We start from the raw sequence: 13,348 nt of genomic DNA, 5'->3' as shown, positions 1-13,348 counted from the left end.
TACATATGCGCGTCTTTAGAAATACAAGATGACGTGTACAAGTGTTATTATGATTCTATGATCATAATAACGAGTCAAATGCTTGAAGGTGTGTCTAATTCGTCTTTATATATTATAGGAGGTATGGAAATACCACACTATTCTTTTTTTCGCACCTAGAAATGATTTTAATAATATAGCTTTCTCTCTACAGTTGTATACTTACCATTTAAATGATAATAATCCAGTAGTATTGCCAAAGTATTTAAACATTTGAGACACTGTCTCAACAAAAATGGTTCGTTCATCCATGATAGGCATGGGATTTATTCTTTTTATATTGACAGCAAAGTCAATTAACGAGAATTTCATAAATCTGTTAAATGACCCTTCGTAAGTCATTTCCGCTAAACTGTCCAGGAGCTTGTCTTCTTCAAATTTTTGGAATTTGTTGAAAAGGTTCAAAGAATGATTCATTCTCGAAAGGTTCAAATCTTGTCTATGATCATTTTGAGGTACTTTGTACTCCTCAAGTAATTCTGGGGAAGCGAATTTATTGCTGTTCCGCAAGCAGATGTCAACCCTCCTACTCAGTGTACTCATATTGGCTTCTTCAATTAATGGAGAATCCAATACAGCAGCGTTTTGTGGCGACTGAATGGTATAAGTTTTGGATTTTATCTGAATCTTCATAGGTCTTGTATCAGAATCAGCGGCTAAATCAGAGAACTAAGGTGAAAATAGTGAGAAAGGCGTTCCATTTGCATCGTGATATTTTTACCTTTCTCTTTTCAACTTCATCACGCAGATGGTCACCAACAAGTTCGTTACCGGCAATTTCTACCTCTTCTTCTAATCGAACAATTGAATTATGCAAGCGTGATTTCCTTTCACAATCTTTGTAATAGTACAAAAACTGTTTCTTGCTATTCGGCTGCTTAATATATTCCAAGAATTTTTTAGCGAAACTTTTTTCAGAATTTGTACTGTTTTCATTATCAATAAAACTTTGAAGGGATCGAACTGTCAATTGAAACAGATTATGACCAGTTTCGTCTGGTGAGTGATTGAATAAAAAATAATCGTCCACTATTGCTGAAATATCCCAATTAGAATAGTCTGACAGCAATAAAAATTCTGGGAGCTCAAGCATCACGCGTAAATCATTGCTAATGGTTTTTCCTTTAAGGGTTGAAGGACATTTAGGTTTACGGAAGTTAGCCATGTTGATGTATTTTTTGCTCGACAGTGTATTGGAAGGTTTAAATATTTAATTTTTGTTGGTTGCGAAAGAAACTACTTTTTCAAAAATTCAGGAACCAATTTTCTTTTAAATTCAGGCACGAACGCAGTACGTAAATCGCATGCATATAAGCGACGTTGTAAAAAAGTAAAATAATTGGGTTTCTGAGTCAAAACGCGGGGTAAAGGTTTAAGGAGTTTGAAAAGGTCAATTAAGAGATCAAATAATCTTTTGCTAGTCAGAGAACTAGGTTTTTTATGTCTAATCAGCTAAAATAGGTATACAATTAAGTTGTTAAAAACTAAGCTGCCATCAACATATACTCGAATTGTTTGAGATATTAAGTCAGAGTTGCAAGGCAAAGTGTGTCTCAAGTTTAAGAATGTTAAGTTCGCAGGTTACTCTCACGTATTGAAGTAAGGAGAGATTGTTATAAAGCTCTTTGTCCGAGAATAGTGATCCAACGGTAGAATAGGCCTGGAATATTTCCTGACTGAAGTGTGGACAATAGAATATTCAAAGATTGAAATAGTTACGAAAATCGCAGAAACTGAAAAGGTCAAGAAGAAATTATGCTTGCGACAGGTTTTTTTGTACTTACATCGACCGGTATAGCAAAGTCACTGTAAACGTACTTCCAGACATCCTGATTTTTTTCTCTATCATATCGACCTTTGGATAGCTCTTCTGGTCTTAAGGGCAAATTAAAATTGCTGTCTAGATATCTTGTCGGGATGAATTTTACGTTACAAACAGCATTCATATCCATTTAGTCCTAAATGGATATACAGTATAGCATTAAGCTATCTAGGACGATTTGTATTAAAATACTGAATGTCTTTACTCATCGTCCATCAACTGAACACTGTTGACAAAACTTTTGCTTTCCGCGGGTAGAAGAGGCGATGAGTAACTGTAAAGTAACTGAAATGCTAATACTTGATTAGCATCAAATCGAGGAATCTATGTTATCGATTGATTTTTACGAGGCTGCGTATGAGGCCACAAGCTTGTGAGGCCGAGCGCGTAAAGTTGCTGTCAAAGCATCTTGAACGTTAACGATCCCAAAATGGGTCTGTCGCCTGCGAGACTTACGCTCTTTATACTATGGAAATTTACAGGCTCGTTAAGAATAATCTGAGCGATGGATCGATGTTGATGAGACACTATAATTAAAACACCTTCATAGTTGAGATCATCCGATCGTTTTGTATATGTAGATATAGAAAGACAAAATATCAAAGTGCAAAGAAAACAAAAAGGATTTCGTGAAGGCTCCGTTATCTTCCTTTAGTATTGGTATATTCTGATATCAAATTCAGATGAAGACAAAAACCCATTAGGAAGAAATACCTCTATTTATATTTGGGGGTACTGTTAAAACTTAAATCTTTCGATACTTCTAGGTACTACATGACCTGATGATAGAAGAAAAGACATACCTAATTGTTACTGCACGGTTGATCGTGCTAGAGCGGTGCCTTGACTGATTGGATCGGTATAAGAACGTTAAGTGAGCTAATCTAGCTAACGGTCCTTTTGACCAGTACTCTCGGCGGATCTATTATGTTTAATTGGATGGATAGAATAGTTTATTCCTTGATTCTTGCAGCATAGTCATAATATCCCTCCCTTTCAAATTATATGCATTCTGTCAGAGTGTTAAGAGTTAGAGTGATCAACAAGTTAGTCGATAGCTTAAAGCAGAGTTTATGTTTTGTTCTGCAACATAAAGTACTCAAATTCAATTTCATACCCAATCCAAGTCAAATACTAATATTACGTTGTCTCCGGTAGCATATGATTCCGGAAAAGAAAGAGTATTGTTCTAACAAATCTATCACTTTAAGGTTAACTTAATCATTATAAGGATCTGTAATCTATTTGTAAGAGCAAAATAAAATTTTCTTTCACTTTCAAAAATTGTGATTTTATTTTGACGAGTATAGGAGTGTGCCTCTTGTACGTTCTCAATGCTAGCATCGTCGTATGCCACTACAGTTTGTCGATTATCGTCAAACGCTCGAAGTGGCCATGTGTCTGTTGTGGATTTTGTTTTTGTTGTCGCCTTAACCTTCTTCTATATGACTAATCCTAGATGTAATCGTTGAGCTGCGAGCGGTTTATATAATTCGTTGATATCAGTATGGGCCAGCACACAGGCACCAAAGTTGTAGGCCAACTATATGCTAGAATACATAACCTTTATGACCACAATGCTAATACTTCATGAAGATGAAATTCTTTTCAATAGTCAGTAGAGCTATATTTAGTACAGGTATAGATTATATGGTAATTCACATGTTATACTTGGCTGTAATTGAGAATCAAATCTGTAGTCTCCTGGATAGTGCATACTTTACGGCTTTTTAAACGAAGTAGGAGTCCTGTGAGCCTGAATTAACGCGATAGCGTGATTCACAACTGTTGATCTACACCTTTAAGCGCTCGCTATTATTGATAGGCGATTTCTTTTTTGGTATACGGCATTGGTTGGCTGTCTTTGTCAATGAAAAAGAATGTTTGGTCATATGCCTATACAATGCATTACTTAAAATAAACGAGTGCTAATCGACTGTAAGGTTCTTCCTTAGCTTCCCCTCGCTACAATATACAGCACAGATAATGTCGCGACACGTAGAAAAGCAAGTAATTAGGTTAACATTTTGATACGAATCAATTTTGCTGCTTGCTCAATTCGGGTCAATGCCGATGATACGATTATTTAATATGACAACTAGGTTCTTCTATGAAGGATAAAACACTTGTAAGCTGTTGTATCCGTGATATAAACATTGACTCTCTATCAACGACATCAGATAATACATCTTAAATTTAGTAATGAACAAGAACTGGGACGATTGTCATGTTCTGACATCTAATTCATGAAATCTTTCTAAAATACTCAGATTTACTGTACAGTCTAAACCGAATTATGGTGCACTGGAACAAATAAGATTTTAGGCACACTTCAACCTTACTGGTAATCTAGATTCATCGCAGTAGCGTTGTACAATTCAATAACAGAACAATATTATTTGGTGTATCAGATTCGTAAAACTGTGCTTGTTTTCTTCTACTACGCATTATGCTGTAGAATTAGATGAGATAGATATAAAAAAAAAAAAGAGTGCTCTCGAGATTATGTATAAGGCTGATTAATCAGAGCTCTTTTAACACTTTTTGTATTCATTGTTGCATAAATTGTCCATTCTGCTTATTGGGTGATACATAAGTTATGACTAGAACTTGAGCTTGATTGATACTAGTATATTCTCTTTTTCTTCTGGTGACCTAAAGGGGCAAATTACAACCAATGAGTAGATAAAGTCTATATAAAGCAGAGATAGAAATGGTTGCATTGCTCTTTCCTTCACCTTTCTCAAAAAAAGGGAACCGGTAACTTGTTATTCGTTCTTATGTCTTTTCTGGACATTGCTTATGCTGGCTATCATACAATTGTGTTTTAGTGTCATGGTTCGCCTCTTTTTGTTCTAACTCATGGTTTCTTCTGCTGGCCGGGTTGTTCGAACTTGCTACTACCAGATGTATATGCCGTACCTTCCTAATCAGAAACGGTACATGCGCTCACAGCCGATGGCTGTAATACCTTTTAGGTAAGATATATAAAGAATTGAACAGGGACTGTCAAAACCCCTCAATAACACTACTTTTTTTGTCAAATGTGTCAGTCTGCTCAGCTCTAACTTTTGACTTTACATCTCATATGTAAGTATTACAGCATTTCTTTATTTATTTATTTTTTTTTTGTTTGTGCCTCTTCACGTACGAATACCATATACATTTATCATATTTCATTGGTCTGTCTCGAAATTGGGTCTCAATAGTTCTTATACTATATCAGTATATCTAAAGTTCGTCGTTTGTCACTGCAAAAAGCGATGTTTCGCTGAGATATTTGTTTCTTTTTTTTTTTTATCAAAGATAAGCTGTGTTGTACTTTATTGATGAGATTCAAAACATTGATAGCAGAGGTTATTTCAACCTTGTCACCAGCAGCAATCTCGTCTACGTTTTCGTTTGAGAATAGGAGTTGATATTATCTGGGGTCGTGATCGTTAACTCTGACCCTGCACGTTTTACCAAATGCATGTGCTTACAAGGAATTTGTTTATAACAGACCTGGCAGGTATAACCGGCAGTGACATCGTTTTGAAAGCGAGCTTTCATGAGACATCCGTTGCTGTAAAGAGTTAGAAAACTGTATCATTATCATCAGTTTTCTTTGTCGTCTACTTCGTTCTTCGGGTCTCATGCGCCCAACATTCAATGAGATTCGAGAAATATTGTTAATATAATCAAACTCGACATCGTTGACAAGAATATATAAGATTCTATCGACTCGTCTATTTCTTTTTCTTTTAAATTACATTGTCTCGAGTTGATTATGCCAACTCTCAATGGAATCGTTGGTCTCTAGGTTAGTAAACATTTGATGCTGAAAGGCGGTGGACCAACGCATCAAAGCATCGTTTCAAGATAGTATTGTTTGACATACGTGAAGGATGCTGTAATTGCATTATACTCATTGTTGGCGATAAATGCGGATAACTTGATACGAAAGTTACTTGAGCTTCCTTCCCACTTCATACTTTTTAAGACTGCCATCATCCTTCTACGGAGAGCTTGATTTCGCTTGTGCTGCCTACTTTAATATACTGACGAAGCTTACTCGTTCAAGCCCTCGCCACATGGAAGCAATACCATTGTATCTAACCTCAAGGATAAATACTCGACAAAGCATCAACCAGTTGAGTCTAACATCAATGGTTACTTTCTGAGGGGCCGTTATCAGGATACTCGTTTTCAGGAAGGTCAAGAAGCGACGCAAGGGGCTTAAAGAATCATTGGCAGTGAAGAGAAAAGCGACTGAATAACCTGATCCTGAAATAGGATATCTTATGACAATATAATACAAAAATTCTTTCTCGATTTTTAGTGGTACAATGAGTGGCATCAATGCACCAACTACTGCCATCTGAGAGTAAGCTCTTTTGCTTAGAAGAAATTGTGATACATTTGTCTTCTGTAAATGCCGTGAAAAAATTGGTAATAGAGTGCTTTTAATGTATTTACCAGTCAATCTTAACTCTCGATATATTGATGACAATGCCATGTCTTTTTCTCAAACCGTGGTCCAAAAAATACCATGAGACAGTTCGACGTTACTTCAATCAAAATTAGTGCTGAAGGGCATACTGTATAACGTAAAGTCTTCAAGCGCAATTAAAATATTGGTAGCTTCATCGTGATGAACAGAATATTGTTTGAGAAATGAGCCAATTAGAAATGCAGTAGTTCCTTTTTGTAGTCTGTTTGAGTCTAATAGCTCGATGCCTAAAATTTATCGATTTGATCATTTACAATTGCGATTTATCTGATACAAAACCATAGAAATCAATGCAAATGACATAATAACAATTATAATAAACTAAAAACCAAAATTTGAACACATTTCTCTTTACAATTCCCTTTTCATATTCATTAAACACCAACATTCTAATGTCTGCCCTACCTACAGATGTGATATTACACATATTGTCATTCACGTCTCTTTGCACTATTTGTAAAGTTTTAAATGCCGCCAGCCATACAAACGAAATTCCTCTTCCAAATAAATTAACGAACCACTACCTAGAATCACTGTGCAAACAAGAAATCATATCTCGTGCTAAAAGAGAAAGATGGAATATTTCATTCTATACCCCGTCAGCCTACTTAGAAATTCTTGGTAACCGAGAAACCGCTCTTTCATTAACACCGGTAGCTAGTCTAAATTGTAAAGGATATTGCAGTCAAGCAGAATATTTAAGGTTCGAAGAAGCATCCCCAACTATTACACGCTGCTATCTTCCATTGCAATTGACTGAAGAGAATGAATTTGAATTTCAATCTATGAAGATATATTGCTCACGATGGATCAATATTCCAGCTCAGGATGGTGATAACGAGCAGATAAAGTTAGCTTGGCGTGTGGGCGATCAAATTAAGCAAATTACTGAAGATTTGTGTATTTGCTACAGATGTTCGGTATCTTCTGCAGCTCAAGAATTCAATTGTAGTTTTTGTACTGAACGCAGTAGGTGTAATAGACATGCATTTACATCCTTCAGTTCGTCTACCAAATCAACAAAGCAGATCGAAATTATAGATGCGTATTTATCATTAAAATGGCTTTTGAAAGGTCTTGTAGATTAAAATCAATTCCTTTTCACACTATATACAACTATACAGTCCACCGAACGAAAGAAATCAATTATATTTGTCATCAATTTCCAAACTCAGGTTATGACTGACCGACTGAAAGGCAATGAAATAAAAATTATCATGATGACTCCAGCACAGCTTTGGATCATTCTCAGCCTTATTATTTCATTTGCTGTCAAAGCTTACAAATGTCTTAAATTTTTGTCCTCCCCCTTATCTAACTTTTTTTTTATTTATCTGATCGGTGGCATTACGAACAGTTTGCGTCCTTTTTTTTAACTTTTTTTTTTTTTTTTTTTTTTCCTTTTTGTATTTGACAACCTGCCCACTTCTAAGAAAGAAAAAAAAAAAAAGAACCAGTAGAACATGGGTATTGGAAAGTCCGTTAGTTCAACTTTGCATAAATCTGTCGTAATGTCGACGACGCGACCTCAGTATTTATTTTCAAGGTCAAGTAGCAGTCGAACTTTTATCGGATCTTTTCGCAAAACCGCTTCTTCTTCTCTTACTACTCAAAAGCGATATTCTACTGCTGCTGCCACTATGTTCAAAATCGAGAAAAAGCTTCCTCAAACTGAAACTTCAAAACATATTCAACCTAGTGAAGCTCTACATTGCGCATATCAAAATATAGGTAAGTAATAATCTATTTTTAAGGTATGCTAATAGCGGGGTCATTAACCTCCTTATACAATTGATTATAAATCAATAAGGTACCGCATTACCGACAAACTTACGACAAGAATGGAGATTAGTTGGCCAGATACCATCCCGCGTGGAAACCTTTGAGCAGCAAACCGATAGAGCTTTAAAATTGTTGAGGTCAAAGGAGACACAACTGGAGAAATATACACTCATGGCTCAATTGCGTAACAACAATACCCGTCTCTTTTACAAGATTGTCAATGAGAATATAGAGGTGAGCTGACGTTTTTTTACGGCAAACAAGTGATTAGCAAGCCTACCTAAAGACTTATTGTAATTGAATTTTAAACAGGAATTTGCACCTATTATTTACACTCCAACTGTGGGTGAAGCTTGCCAAAAATATTCCGAGCTTTATCCTTTCCTCGCTCCACCAGGTAAGATAGAGGATAGCAATGATGTCAAACAGCAGGAAACTGGTCTAGTCTGACTGCCGATCGTTGTTACATTTTAGGCACACCTGATGGATTATATATTCGACTTGCGGATTTACCAAATTTAGATGAAATAATCGAAACATATAAGCATAGAGTGGGTGATCATGCTGACATTACTGTGATCACAGACGGCTCACGTATCCTAGGCCTTGGTGACCTCGGTCTCAATGGTATGCCTATCAGTATGGGCAAATTACAGCTGTACGTAGCTGGTGCGGGAATCAAGCCCCGTAAGACATTACCGATTGTATTGGATTTCGGTACAGACAATGAGGACAATTTAAAGAATGAGTTCTACCTTGGTGTTAGAGAAAAAAGACCGGATGATAACACATTTTACAATGCCATTGACCAAGTATTAGCAGCTTTAATTCGTCACTATCCTGATATTGTCATTCAATTTGAAGACTTTTCAAGTGATCACGCTTTTGGAATTTTGGCCAAGTACAAGAATAACATCCGCTGTTTCAACGACGATATACAAGGCACAGGCGCTGTCATTTTATCGGGTATGATCAATGCTTTTAGAAGAGTAGAAAAGGAATCAAAGGTATCTATCCGTGACCACCGTATCGTCTTCCATGGTGCGGGTTCTGCTGCTGTAGGTGTTGCAAAGCAGATTCAAGATTATATGGAAAAGGAGCACGGATTGTCTGAAGAAGAAGCAAAGAAGATTTTCTATTTATGCGACTCTAAAGGTTTGGTGACTTCGGACCGTGGTGATAAACTTCCTAAACATAAAGTATACTATGCTCGTCATGACAATGAGGGTAAACAATTCAAATCTCTAGAGGATGTTGTTGACTATATCAAACCCACTGCTTTGATTGGCCTCTCGACAGTACATAATGCATTTAATGAAGGTGTCTTGAAACGTATGAAGGATATCAACAATCAACCAATCATCTTCCCTCTCTCTAACCCTGCTACAAAGTCGGAGTGTACTTATGAAGACGCTTTGAAATATGCAGGCAACAAAGTTATTTTTGCTTCTGGTACTGCTTTCCCCGCTATTGAAGATTCTGAAACCAAGGAACTTCACAAACCAGGTCAAGGCAATAATATGTACATTTTCCCTGGCCTTGGTATGGGTGCTATTCTTGCTCGTCCCAAGCATATCACAGATGATATCGTTCTCCGTGCTTCCAAGGCTCTTGCTGATTCTCTCACATCCGAAGAGCATGAGCAAGGTCTTTTGTATCCTGAACTCTCCCGTATTCGTGAAGTTTCCGCTTCCGTTGCTGCTGCTGTCGTGGATCAGGCTGTCAAAGACAAACTTGCTACTGCCAATGAGGTTTTGTCAGTCAAACCTAACGAATACGTCGATTACGTTCAATCTCGCATGTGGACTCCTACATATGAAGACTGTAAACTATAATTTAATCATTTTGTTGTTTCTCTTCTCCCCCCCCACCTCTTGCTATCATTATACTCATGTTTTCTGTTTTTGTATTTTATAATATTTTTTTATTTGGATTTATAGCCTAATTTGTTCCCCCTCTCCGTATATTTTTTTGCTAAAATGACTAATTTGAATAATTTACATTAAAATGCTTCATTCAGACTATATGTACCAATAGATAGCCTAGGAGACTATGATGGTAGTGCTCCTTTATATTGAATTGACCACAAATGGGTGGCTACAGAAAGCACAGACCTTTAACTAAGTTGTTTGCCACGCTTTTAACGAAAGCATGAATTCATGTGATTATCGTATGGACGGCAGTATGATATTGATTAAAAACGAATCACTGTATACTTGCAAAAGATTTTATTACAAAATGAAAGCGTACTACGTAAGCGTTTAGGAAACTTCAAGAAAAGAGCAACTGATCTAACTTGAGCCATATGCTTAGGATCATGAAAAAAAGGACGAAACACCTTTGGATTAATAATGATTTAAGGAGAAAGATTGCAATTCAATATTTTACTTACATCTGTCAAGGCGTTATTTCCTCATATGTACCTGTCTACATGGCAGCAAATTATTATGAAGATATTGTTTGGGAATTAGTTATTAAATTATATGAACATAATAGTCGATACAACTATAGGAATTCGTTGCAAGGTAGAGATTGAATTAGAGATGATGTGAAGGAATAAAGACAAAAATAAGTGTTGAAATTAGGGATAGAGCTATTGTAAATCCCAACCAAATCCATCCACGTTTACGGTGTAGTTTTTTAACGGTTATATCTTGGATCTCAGAAATTACAAAGAGCTGACTTTCGCTGCATATTATGGACACAAAGAGTAGGAATTTGATCAGTATATGATTATGAGAAAATCAACCGCAAATGGCAGACACAACTTACCGTATACAAAAAATTCCCAACCACCAGGCAAATTCTGTCAGACTACTCAGTAAAAACGACCAACCTGCAAGAAAGGATACTATAGGAATCCATCGGATTGCGTATCTGCTGCCTACATCCAAAAATATGAAAGATAACTCCAATGATAGGGCCACTGTCAAAGTAAGAATACCAAGCATCAAACATAGACGAGTACATCCAGGCGAGATATTTTTATGTAAAATAGCATCAACAAATAACGGATAATAAAATACATTTAACACTTCGTACACATGTGTTTTTGCTGATTTGAATACAGCTGGTTCTGGCCTTTCATTAATCTCAATTAACTCTTCCAGTGCTCTTCTATGATCATCGGGAAGATGAATTGTTTGTGCTGCATCCATCAGCGGGGAGCAATATGTACGATATATTCGAGTAGCATTTTGTACAAGATCATGATGAGTCAAAGACTTGTTTCCTCGGGAGGCATATGTATCATCTGAAGATGTGCGAGATGTTAATGGATGTGGTGGTAGTGGTGTTAAAAGATCGTCTGTTTCTGGTGTTTCCACGTAAGACGCTCCAGATGACATGACTGTCACTGACTGTGGTAAATAGTGGTGCTGATCTTTCTCTGAATTGGTAAAGTTTTCTTTTTCTGCCGCCGATTCCAGAAATCGAGAGAGTCTCTGTCGATTTTGCCTATCAACGCTTTGAATATATGCTTTCCATAATTTGTTGTGAGTTTCCAGTTCCATTAGAAAGTTCAAGTTCTGATGAACATTTCGTCGTCGAAGAAATGTGGCAAAATTAGACTGCGTTAATGGTGTAAAAGTATGTAACCTCATCATTTGATCTAGTGTTGGTATTCCGTTGACTCGTAAATTATAATCTCGTATTTCTTGCCATGCTTCTTTTGGCGCCACTGCAAATGGATCTGAATAACCATATACCTTTTGGCGTGAATTTCTGAAAATATGTGTACGACTTGGTTGTTGGATCATGGGTGTTCCAGAAAGATAGAATTGACTGTTGCTTTGATCATCGTTATTAGCTGATACATATTGATAAAAGTTGTCAGATGGAGAATTTAGCTCATCTAATGGAATCGCTAAACCTTGAACTATTTTCTCGTCAATTTCCAGCTTTTTGCTGAGATCATGTTCTAATGCTGCTTCTAGTCCATGAGGGGCTAGTCTGCTATTAGCTTGTCGTATACTCCATTGTCTTTGGATCGGTGGTTGTCGCAATGGGTTGGTGTCTTTATTAAAAGCGGTGGATGGAGATGAATCAAACGAATGGCGATCAAAGGATGGGAAGTGTCTTGAATGTTGGCTTTGAATCATATATTGCTGAATTAAAGAGAGAGAAAGTGTTGCAATAAGGAATAAAGGTACAACACCACGTTATCGTAGCTGTGTGTAACTAACCATTGAGCACACTCTTCTCATGATGCTTCTCCCTTTTTGGATAGCGTTCCCTTCCTTTTTCCATTTTCACCCTCACATAAAATGTAAAATTATTAAGATCATCGTTAGAATAGACTACATGATAACAACCGGAATCAGAATGTGCGAAAAAGGAGGGAGAAAAGCAACTGTAAATTCGTCCCTGAATTTACGCCAAAGGTGAAAAAACAAAAATGTGGTGAGCAAAAATAACGAGCTACTTACAATTGGTCAGTAATTTGAAGTTACGCCCTATGGTAAAAACAAACACTCAGAATCTAAGTTCGATTTAAGAACAAAAATAGAAGGCTTATTAATTTATGAAAGTAAATGCTATGTTTTTAGCATGTAGTATTGCGTTGCTTTATGTGTTAGTTTCCAGAAAGTGTCTTGAGCATAGAGAGTTTATTACTTGAGATCGTCCTAAATGCATTAGGTTGATGAGATCTGACTGATATAAAGATGGATGTGAAGTTTTGAGCCCTATCAGAAGATAGATAGTGATCAGAAGGACGTTATAACAGTTAACAGTCTCAACTAAGCAAATACCTCAGATAAATAAATGATTATGTGGAAAAATAAACGAAATGAGTTCTACGGTGACGTGAATACAAGAAAAAGATAAATAAATACGAAGTTCCTCTTTTACTGTGATTATACTATATCTAAATGATTGATCGTGCAAATTTCTGAATCATAACAAAAATATAATGATAAGATAACTAATAAATCAAACTAACCAAATCACAATCTCATTCCACTCCAAAACCCAATTCATACCAAAAAAAAAAAAACCAAAAAAACTCGAATATTATTTAATAGGATTCCTATCATCCAGATGAATACATTTGTGAAAAATGACAGATTGCCCGGAAGAAAGGCCTCCTCCAGTATTACGTTTGGAATAGAATTTATACTGAAACTATTATATGTATGAATGTGTGCATGTATGTATGTCATAAAGGCAGTAATCTGTTAGCTGACTATCAGATCACTATACTGAAGATAAAG

The 13,348-nt window shown here is 36.3% G+C and overlaps 5 protein-coding genes across 5 annotated transcripts; 2 read left to right on the top strand and 3 right to left on the bottom strand.

The window, feature by feature from the left end:
- Nucleotides 1–101: 101 nt before the first annotated feature.
- Nucleotides 102–579, bottom strand: BDF20DRAFT_888377 (uncharacterized protein). The gene has a single exon (XM_053082067.1). The coding sequence runs from the start codon at nucleotides 454–456 to the stop codon at nucleotides 202–204; it is 255 nt and encodes an 84-aa protein (XP_052932586.1). The 5' UTR covers nucleotides 457–579; the 3' UTR covers nucleotides 102–201.
- Nucleotides 580–5,354: 4,775 nt separating this feature from the next.
- On the bottom strand, nucleotides 5,355–6,359 carry BDF20DRAFT_838332 (uncharacterized protein; the record flags this gene model as incomplete). Its single annotated transcript, XM_053079148.1, has 3 exons — nucleotides 5,355–5,595; nucleotides 5,742–5,884; nucleotides 5,916–6,359. 3 exons carry the CDS (start codon nucleotides 6,357–6,359, stop codon nucleotides 5,355–5,357), a joined length of 828 nt encoding a protein of 275 aa, XP_052932585.1.
- A 341-nt stretch (nucleotides 6,360–6,700) lies between these two features.
- Nucleotides 6,701–7,441, top strand: BDF20DRAFT_922148 (uncharacterized protein; the record flags this gene model as incomplete). The annotated part of the gene is made up of 1 exon (XM_053084670.1): nucleotides 6,701–7,441. Exon 1 carries the CDS (start codon nucleotides 6,746–6,748, stop codon nucleotides 7,439–7,441), a length of 696 nt encoding a protein of 231 aa, XP_052932584.1. The 5' UTR covers nucleotides 6,701–6,745.
- Nucleotides 7,442–7,993: 552 nt separating this feature from the next.
- On the top strand, nucleotides 7,994–9,970 carry BDF20DRAFT_907514 (uncharacterized protein; the record flags this gene model as incomplete). Its single annotated transcript, XM_053083393.1, has 4 exons — nucleotides 7,994–8,084; nucleotides 8,164–8,369; nucleotides 8,448–8,532; nucleotides 8,610–9,970. The coding sequence occupies 4 exons, from the start codon at nucleotides 7,994–7,996 to the stop codon at nucleotides 9,968–9,970; spliced, it is 1,743 nt and encodes a 580-aa protein (XP_052932583.1).
- A 371-nt stretch (nucleotides 9,971–10,341) lies between these two features.
- BDF20DRAFT_888374 (uncharacterized protein) lies at nucleotides 10,342–12,511 on the bottom strand. The gene is made up of 3 exons (XM_053082066.1): nucleotides 10,908–12,511; nucleotides 10,528–10,823; nucleotides 10,342–10,443 (listed from the first exon to the last, which is right to left on the bottom strand). Exons 1-2 carry the CDS (start codon nucleotides 12,233–12,235, stop codon nucleotides 10,673–10,675), a joined length of 1,479 nt encoding a protein of 492 aa, XP_052932582.1. The 5' UTR covers nucleotides 12,236–12,511; the 3' UTR covers nucleotides 10,342–10,443; nucleotides 10,528–10,672.
- Nucleotides 12,512–13,348: the final 837 nt, after the last annotated feature.

This window comes from Mycotypha africana, assembly GCF_025528875.1.
Source record: "Mycotypha africana strain NRRL 2978 chromosome Unknown BDF20scaffold_10, whole genome shotgun sequence".
Taxonomy (NCBI): domain Eukaryota; kingdom Fungi; phylum Mucoromycota; class Mucoromycetes; order Mucorales; family Mycotyphaceae; genus Mycotypha; species Mycotypha africana.
The sequence above is the reverse complement of the archived record's forward strand: the minus strand, read 5'-3'. Positions and strand labels throughout refer to the sequence as shown.